The following is a 9400-nucleotide window of genomic DNA, read 5'->3' on the forward strand; positions in this document are numbered from 1 at the left end:
AAAACTTAAATTTGAGATTTTTATTAAAAGATACAACACATATTAGTGTTAATATTTTATTTTGAATTTAATTATATATATATATATATATATATAATATAATATAATATGGTCTTTCATTTTATTTATACTTTACAGTATTTTTTTGTAATTTGAAAAACATCAATTTAATTTATTTTTAATTTTTAATTTAACTGAGCAGTGGACTACACAAAACCAGTTAACAACAACCTCATATAAAACTGAGTATGTGGTTCTCAAACCTATATCAGCCGCTGCACCGAAACCCTAGAGAAGGAGAGCGTGCGTCTTCCCGCTAACCACCATGGTTGGATCTCCGTTTCTGCAATTCTAGAACCTTCTTTTTCCTTTTTGTTTTTCTCATATTTGGATGCCATTTTCTTGCAGACATTCAAGCGCAGGAATGGAGGCCGTAACAAGCACGGCCGCGGCCACGTCAAATTCATCCGATGCTCCAACTGCGGCAAATGCTGCCCTAAGGTTTTGATTTCACTTCCTCCCTCCTTCAAATTCCCGTGTAGGATTGTAATTAAGATTATGTGCTCTATGCAAAATCAAAACAGGACAAGGCAATCAAGAGATTTCTGGTGAGGAACATTGTTGAGCAGGCTGCAGTTAGAGATGTGCAGGAGGCTTGCGTCTATGAACGTAATAATAATATTCTTCACCTTCTTGTTTTTAATGAAAAATCCACTTATGATTTTGTTATTTATTTTGCCTTTTTAATTGTTATGTGTAGAATACACGCTTCCCAAATTGTATGTGAAGATGCAGTACTGTGTTTCATGTGCCATCCACTCTCACGTTGTTAGGGTTCGATCCCGCACGGACAGGAGGAAGCGTGACCCTCCTCAGCGATTCATCAGGCGCAGGGTAACCCTTTGATGACCCTTTTCCCTTTTTTATTCCGCTGTTTTCAATGTGATTTGGTCTTTGTTTGTTAGTGTGTTGCTGAATTAAGGATAGTTTAGATAAATTTATGTTTTCTGTACAGATACACAGTCCTAGTGTTTCATTGATTGATTGTTTAAAAATTCAAGCTGACCCTGATATGCTCCACAAATGAAAATTTTAAAAAGTAGTTTTTTTTGTACATTGATTCTTATGTGAGTTCCCATTGTGTAATCACGATTGTATTCTTGAAACTTCTTTTGTATTCAAACTAATGCTATCTTGCTTTTTGTTCCTTGATGGCGTTGGGTCTTACCTATTCTATTCCATACCATGGTGTAAATTTATTAGATGTTGGAGTAAATTTAATTTTTGAACTACTACCCTTTCTGCTATTTAGTTTTCAAAAATTTTAAAAACTTGTTCAGTAGTGGTGGTATTGGGAACCGTGCCTAGTATTATTGACCATGCCAAGTATTTCTCAAAATTTTAGAACTCTTCAAATTTGGTACGCTGGGATAAATCAACTAAAACTATAATATGGGATATATTCAATATATTAGGATTACTTGAATAATTTCATTATGTTAGGCCCCCAATTTTATAAACACTTTAGTACAAGATGTACCTTAGAAGACTCAATATTTGATGTTCAATATTTTAGAGCATTATTTTAGAGATAGGGTGTTATTTTAGAGGCTAAGTTGGTGGTTTATTCTTCTTATTGTGAATCTGAGTTTGACAATACTGGATAATTATGAACTGTATGTGAATTTGGCCCCGAATTACATGTGGACTGTATAATTATGAACTGTATCTGAGTTTGGCCCCGAATTACATGTGGACTGTGTAATTATGAACTGTATCTGAATTTGTTTTGTTGGGAAATTTATATATTAATGATTTAGTTAATGGTTATAGAAATCTTATTAGTTTAATTTTCATTCTAGCATTGTCTCTTTTAATGTACAATGGGAAATTGTTTAACATTAGTAAAATGTGCTATATTTAATTGTTTTATGTATCTTTATTATGAGTCATGAATTAATGTAACCCTTATTCTTGTTCACTCTTTTTAAGAATTCATTTGTATTTTTGAAGGATGATGCACCAAGGCCCGGTCAGCCTGGTCAAGCCCCGCGACCTGCTGGGGTAGGAGCTCCTGCCCGTGCTTAAAGAGCAAATTCTAAGCTGTTAGGCTTTGTTGGTTAAGTTTTATGTCACAGACTTATGTTCCTTTGCTGTTTATTTTTTACTTTTCAGTTTTGTGTAGGGATTATATATTCAAATTATTTGCTTTAGTTCCAAAGATTACTTTTATTGTTATGATTTGATGGTTTTGAAAGAGAATGAAACTTCGGGTTATATTATTATTATTATTATTTTCTGTGTATTTTCAGTTGACATACTCAGCAGTATCCTTTTCACCAATAAGGTAAAATCGTTACGTATTCTTGCATAGGTTAATCTGAATGCATACTCTTAATCTTCAATGTTTGCATCTGATGTATACGTAAAATGATCGATATATTACCTAACACATTATTAAGACAACACCCGATTGGAAGAGCAGTGTTAGATGAAGGGATTTTTCGCTTTGACGGAGTCTCTGAGAGGAATTATACTTGTAGATGGAAAAACCAATGAAACTTTATTCACGAACTTGTAAAGGGGTAGTATAACGGGTGTAAGAAAAAGAACAAATTGGTCATTTTGTCATCGGTGTAAGGTTAAACTATCGAAGTGCAAGAAGAAATGTTTTGCATTATGGAGGACATGGATTATTCATTAAATTAAAATCACTATAAATATCGAACACTAGAAAGCTAGCAAGTCAGGTGCTCGTTTTTTTTTATCATTGTAGTGTAATTTCATCTTGAAATTCCAATAATGGTTTACGTGAAATTATTGATAAATCGAAGGTATTGATAACATTTGATGATTTACGTGAAAAGTTAAAATTATTATAGTTTTAGATGACTTTGATTAAAGTTAATCACAAATCAAAAGTAAAGTCATGTTATATTGTAACAATTTCAATTTTACATTGAAATGGATCTAAATGAAGTTGAAGTTGTGTCATGTTACGATGGTTTTAATTTTGTATTGAAATGAATCAAAGTTGTGTTATGTTGTGATGACTTCAATTTTATATGAAATGAACTAAAGTAATGATATGTAATGACTTTAGTTTTATAATAATTCTATCCTTAAGTTTCTTGTATATTTTAATAACTCTTACTTTTACTTTTACACTTGAATAATAAAAAAAATCAACATTTATTTGTCACATTTGAGAAAAAAGTTATTTATGAGACTCATATAGGACATAAGAGAAGTAATTGTCCATATAGATAGTAAAATTTGATTGCTTGTAAAAGATCTTGGAACGCACTTTATTTACTTCATTTTCAATACATTTAACTTTTTTTATACACTCACTTAAAGAATATTTATCAAATTTAGAAACTACTTTTCTTTACCTCTATTTAATATTTATCTCTTACTTTAATATGTCAATTCAATCAATGAATTTAGTTATGCAATAAAAAAATTATTCTTATTTAGCTAAAAATAATATAAAATGGTGTGGACCACTATGCTAAGGATTGGTCATAATTGAAGTTAATTGAAACCGTCATAACATAACACGATTTGAGGACACAACTTCAGTTCATTTTAATGTAGAAATGAAGTTGTTAAAGCATGGTACAACTCATGGTACAACTTCAATTTATTTTTACTTTTTACACTTGAATAATAAAAAAATCAACATTTATCTATCACATTTGAGAAAAAAGTTATTTATGAGACTCATATAGGACATAAGAGAAGTAATTGTCCATATAGATAGTAAAATTTGATCACTTGTAAAAGATCTTGGAATGCACTTTGTTTACTTCATTTTCAATACATTTAACTTTTTTTTATACACTCAATTAAAGAATATTTATCAAATTTAGAAAATACTTTTCTTTACCTCTATTTAATATTTATCTCTTACTTTAATATTCAATTCATTCAATGAATTTAGTTAATGCAATAAAAAACTTATTCTTATTTAGCTAAAAATAATAAGTATAAAATGGTGTGGAACACTATGCTAAGAATGGGTCATAATTGAAGTTAATTGAAGCCGTCACAATATAACACAACTTCAATTCATTTTATACATAACTAAAGTCATAAGATGATACAACTTGAGTTCATTTTAATGCAGAACTGAAGTTGTCAAAGCATGGTACAACTTCAATTCATTTTAGTGTAAAGTTGAAGTCGTTATAATATGACACAACTTTACTTTTGGTTTGTGATTAACTTTAATCAAAGTTACCTTCAGCTGTGACAACTTCGACTTCAGTTCATTTTAATGCAGAGAACTGAAGTTGTCATAGCATGGTACAACTTCAATTCATTTTAGTACAAAATTGAAGTCGTCATAATATGACACAACTTTACTTTTGGTCTGTGATTAACTTTAATCAAAGTCGCCTCAAGCTGACAACTTCAACTTTTCACAAAAAGTTATCACATGTTGTCATGACTTTATGTTTATTAAGAGTGAAGTCATTTCAACTTGGCATGACTTGTCCATTCACACTTTTTTTTAAAAAGATATGCATCATTCTTGTAATTTCGAGATGAAATTACACTACAATGGTAAAAAAAAGAGCATGTGCTTCATGCACCCTATATTTTTTGCAGCTCATTTTCTTCCTGTATTCCATTTTTTTGTACCTCATATTTTCTCTCTACACTCAATATACTTGGTGTAAAAGACATTTTTACCTTTTTTGAAAAATAAACAAAACCTTAGTTTTCCTTGTTCTCCTCCCCATCTTCTATTTATCTCTCATATCAACAACCTTTTCCATACTCTCCCATATAACCGCTTCTCCTTCCTTTTCTACAACAACAACCATGTTATCTTTCATTTCCTATAGCAACAACTACATTTCCTTTCTACTTTTATGCTAATCAATGTTATCCTTTCTCTCCCATAACAACAACCACACCTACAACATCCAATACACTTTGTGTGGGTTGTTTATTAATTGAAGAGTGAAAATCATACTCTTAATAGACTATTAAAATTGTCTTACAGTGTCATTGCTTTGCTACAACGCTTGGGGAGGTAGGTTTTTGAAAAAAAAAAGTTGTTTTTGACTTCTTTAACTTTATCTTTCATATTAAGTAATCTTGGGAACACATTTCAGAAATATATTCCATATTGTACAATTTTGAATGTATTTCATAATTTGGAAATACATTTTAAAATACATAATGTAGAATGTGTTAAATTTTTTATAAACATTTCAAAACGCATTTCGACTCCTTCATTGAAAAACAACCAAAAAGGAATGCAAGGGGTAGAGGAAGTGAAGGGTGTGATTGCTGCTATTGGAGAGGATGAAGAATAGAGTGGAGGAGATGAAAGAAAAGTAGGGTTTTGTTTATTTTTCTCCAGTAAGGACAAATATATTTTTCAACAAGCCTATAGGGTGTAGGAAGAACCTACCAATTCCCACAAAATGTTTTTTTATAATTCGTTTTTAAAAATCAATAAGACATTGTTTGTTTCTAGGACAATATTTGAGGGGGTGAAAATGATGAAAATGATGGATTTAAAGGAAAAAGGAGTGGATGTATTAAGGGAAAGAAAGTTGAAAGTGAAAAAAAGTGAAGGAAAACGTAGTTTGGAAAACTCTTATGGGAGGAAAGAACAATGAGGTGAGGAAATATTATGTTTGAGTGAAGCAATGGTTTCTTGGTGCGTCTTGCACATTGCAGTTCTAGATCTGTGCAGGTTTCTTGGTTTAGGATCAATGTTGATTTTTGCAAGTTTCTTGTTGTAGAACGTGGGATCTTGATTTTTGGTGGCTTGGCATAGGTTGGTAGTTGGGTGCTAGGCATGCATGGAGTGTTGGTGATTGGCTAGAGTGAATAATGTTTTACAATTTTTTTTACATTAGTTTGGCATAGGTATGATTTCTTCCTCAAGGTTTCATATCCCTTGAGGCTATTTAGAGGAATAGGGACAACCTTTTGTCTCTAAACCGTTTATATTTTCCATGGTTGTCAATAATGTATGTGATATTCCTTTGTCATAATTATCTTCTGTTTGTATAAAGGGAGATATGATCTTTGTGCAAATTTTTTAAGATATTTATCTTGCTAGTCTAGAGGATTGCAAGAATCATTTGCATGATTGTATTTTATTGACAATGATTGCAACTAGGCGCCCTGCGACCTTCTTCAACCTTCTTCTCTAGTACTTTATCTGTCCCTCTTGAGTTTCAACTCCTTGATACTTTTGCTCTTCTTTCAAATTATACTAATAACCTACAAAATTAAGGGAGTTTAGTGATAATATCGTTAATTGTACCCTCTATTTTCATATAAGGAAGTTCATTTTGTGGAGGAAATGAAATTAGCTTTTAAATGAGCTAATATGCTTGATGAGAGGGAAAATTCTAATACGAAAGAGGATGACGAACCATTTCAAAATACAAGGAAATCTAATAGGGATCGACTAAGAGAAGTTAATACTAAATCCTCCAAAGCAAAGACTTTTACAAAGCACTAATGAGTTTTGAAAACCTTTTTTGGAATGTGAGAGAGTTGACTAATAATAAATCTATTAATATGTTGTTTGTTCTAAGCATATGAAATTCAATGTTTGAAATGTTTTATGTAAAGGAAATGGTAAGGAACAATATAAGTGGATTCCAACCATTTATTTTATTCTTTTAGTTTTTTTTTTTCATAATATGTATTTTTGTGTGTGTATGTGTACAATGTAGTTTTATCATAAATTTGGTGTGGTCTCTTGTATGGGAAAGAAAAGTGAAGAAAAAATTTATAAAAATTTGGAAATGATTCGATAAATGTAATTAATAAAGAAAAGTATCTTAATAAATAAAATTATTAAATTATAATGTTATCCTTAAATTTAAAATTAGTTTGAAGTAAATGTGATTCACTTTATCAGAAAATTAAATGTGAGTTCCAATAGGATGCAAATAATTTATTCCCACCTCGTGTATTCTCACCCTCCAAAAGCTTCACTTTGTCATTCTCAAAGTCAAAATCCACTCCACTTTGTATCTCCACAACGAAACCCCACTAAATTCCCTCATGGGTAGTGCACAATGGTTTTCATGAGGTTGAAGGTAGGGGAAGGAGGATTGACAATTGTCTGTCCTTGAAAGGGGAGCGACTGGATATCTTGAAAGGGGAAATGTTGGTTGGGATGGAAGTAATGTTGCAGATGAATGGGATGAGAAAGGGAGAGAGGCTTGTGTTAATGCAAGTGGGGCTGGGGAAGGAGCTGCTCACACATATTCAAACACCAAGACAACTCCATACAACCAAACAATCTATTGTGGGAACAAATAACTGATTCTCCCTACAAGAGAATCAATTTTGTCTAGTAGAAAACTAGTTCTGCCCACTAGAGAATTGGTTCTGCATGACTGAAAATTGATTCCAACTTCTTTAGTTGCTGTGTTCGTGCCTCCATTCTTCATGCAGAAAAAACCTCTACCATCCCGTGCAAATGTACAGTGAAAAAAACAAGGATGAAATAAAAAAAAGATGATAAAAACAACTGACAATTGATAGAAATAAGCTCCATAAAATAAAACTAATGTTTTATGTGTTATTAACGTAGTATAGAAATCACCTAGGTTAGTTCAAGGAACACTGTCATGTGAGTTCATTAATTGAAATTTATTTGTCACTTTGAAGGTTAGGAGATTTTATTGAGTTTAAAAGAAAATAAAAAATAGTAAAATGCATAGAAGCAAAATAAAATGCAAAATAAGGAAATATAAAATGCAACAACATTAAAGTGCAAATGGAAATAGAAGATGTTGAAATATCAACTAAATTTAGAATAGTAAGCTAAAATTGGAAAATAGAAACAACAAATCAACTAAATGATGAAATGTGTAATTAGTTGACAATAATGTGTAAAATTGACTAACATAAATGCTAAGATGAAATCTAATATGTGCAAGTTGAAATTTAATGGGTGTAAAGTGTGAAAAAAACAAAAACATAGTTAGTGAAACATAATTATAACTGAAACTCGAATTAAAACAACAAGTCACAAAGTAAATGTAACATCCCAAAATATAGTAATTACCATAAGTCAGAATTAATTACAATTAACAGTAAATCAATGCAGTCTTTATATAATCAGAGTTTAAAAAAGCCGAACGGCTTAGAGTGCAGAGTTAAGATATACAAATCGGAATCAGTGAATATTAATAACGAACGGTTTTACATAAGAAATAACCGAACATCCAAAAACAAAACGAACGCCTAAACTAAAACAAAAGACGGACGTCCTACTGTTCCACTTTCACTTCAACTTCGACTAGGTTTTCTTCCTCGATGACGTCCTCTAGAGTGGCCTCGCCTTCTGCTCACATCCACACGGATGATCATTGCAAGACAGGACGAACGTACAGATACAAATGGACAACACAAGGAAAAATGAAAGGGTAAGCTTATATAATTTAATTCATAACAACAATACATACATTTAACATTTCAATTCACACATACAGCAAATAACTTAACATAGAATAACATAGAAATATATATATATAAGACAGACCGTCCGGACTGTATGATCTGTGTAGTTACAAGCGTCCTTGCACCCGAGTGGTGTAGTAACTGGGATACACTCAACAGCTGCCACTCGAGGTTAGTCCGTTCTTATGTCGCCCATGTTAACTTATGGACTAAGGACCTCCTGCCGTTCCCACACATGACTACCCTCCTCTACATGAAGATGAGTATCACGGAGCATCAGGATGGACAGCGAGTCCTAACTTATCCACAGTCATACTTTACCAAATTTAATATTTAACATATCTGAGACGTTCCTCCTTGGAACGCTCGTCCAAAATCCATACTCATAGAATCACTCAATATAGTGTTCACATGGTAATATCTTATAATTTATCATCATTCTCATCTTTAACTTTAAGAGCATAAAAGGACGAACGTTCAGTCCTTTGAAGAATTAGGACGAACTTCCAAATAAAGTACTGGATGGATGAACGTGACTCTCTGTTTGGTCAGTTAAATGAACTGACTCTATTGAAGGTATAATGATACTTAGAAAATTTTCGTGAAAAAGATCTTGGACCATATTCAATGTACCAAGGATGGTCAATAATACTTAGAATTTTCTTTGTGAAATTTTGTATATAAAGAACCGATGCCAGTATTTGAACGAACGTTAGAGGATGAATATTGTAATATTTGAACGAACGCTATTTACGTTCGTTAAGTAATCAAAGATAAGGACGAGCGGACGGTTTAAGACCGAACACTACATCAAAGTGAACGCTAGGTGAATGACCGTGAATCAACCATGACGAACGCTTGGTATAAGACCGAGCACTCTTTAGGACGAACGCTTGGTTTAACACCGAGCGCTATTTAGGACGAACGCTTGGTTTAAGACTGA

The 9400-nt window shown here is 32.0% G+C and overlaps 1 protein-coding gene across 1 annotated transcript; it reads left to right on the forward strand.

Moving 5' to 3' along the window:
* The first annotated feature begins 208 nt into the window (after nt 1-208).
* On the forward strand, nt 209-2305 carry LOC124828893 (small ribosomal subunit protein eS26z-like). Its single transcript, XM_047302290.2, has 5 exons — nt 209-328; nt 409-501; nt 585-669; nt 761-894; nt 2014-2305. The coding sequence occupies exons 1-5, from the start codon at nt 326-328 to the stop codon at nt 2086-2088; spliced, it is 390 nt and encodes a 129-aa protein (XP_047158246.1). The 5' UTR covers nt 209-325; the 3' UTR covers nt 2089-2305.
* The last annotated feature ends 7095 nt before the right edge of the window (nt 2306-9400 follow it).

This window comes from Vigna umbellata, chromosome 2, assembly GCF_029865625.1.
Source record: "Vigna umbellata cultivar VRB3 chromosome 2, Vumbellata_1.0, whole genome shotgun sequence".
NCBI classification, from domain to species: Eukaryota; Viridiplantae; Streptophyta; class Magnoliopsida; order Fabales; family Fabaceae; genus Vigna; species Vigna umbellata.

What these genes read in the sequence shown, in the direction of transcription:
- LOC124828893 (XM_047302290.2), top strand. An exon ending in GCGGCAAATGCTGCCCTAAG is followed by an intron (nt 502 to 584) that starts GTTTTGATTTCA and finishes AAATCAAAACAG; the next exon opens with GACAAGGCAATCAAGAGATT. An exon ending in GGAGGCTTGCGTCTATGAAC is followed by an intron (nt 670 to 760) that starts GTAATAATAATA and finishes TGTTATGTGTAG; the next exon opens with AATACACGCTTCCCAAATTG.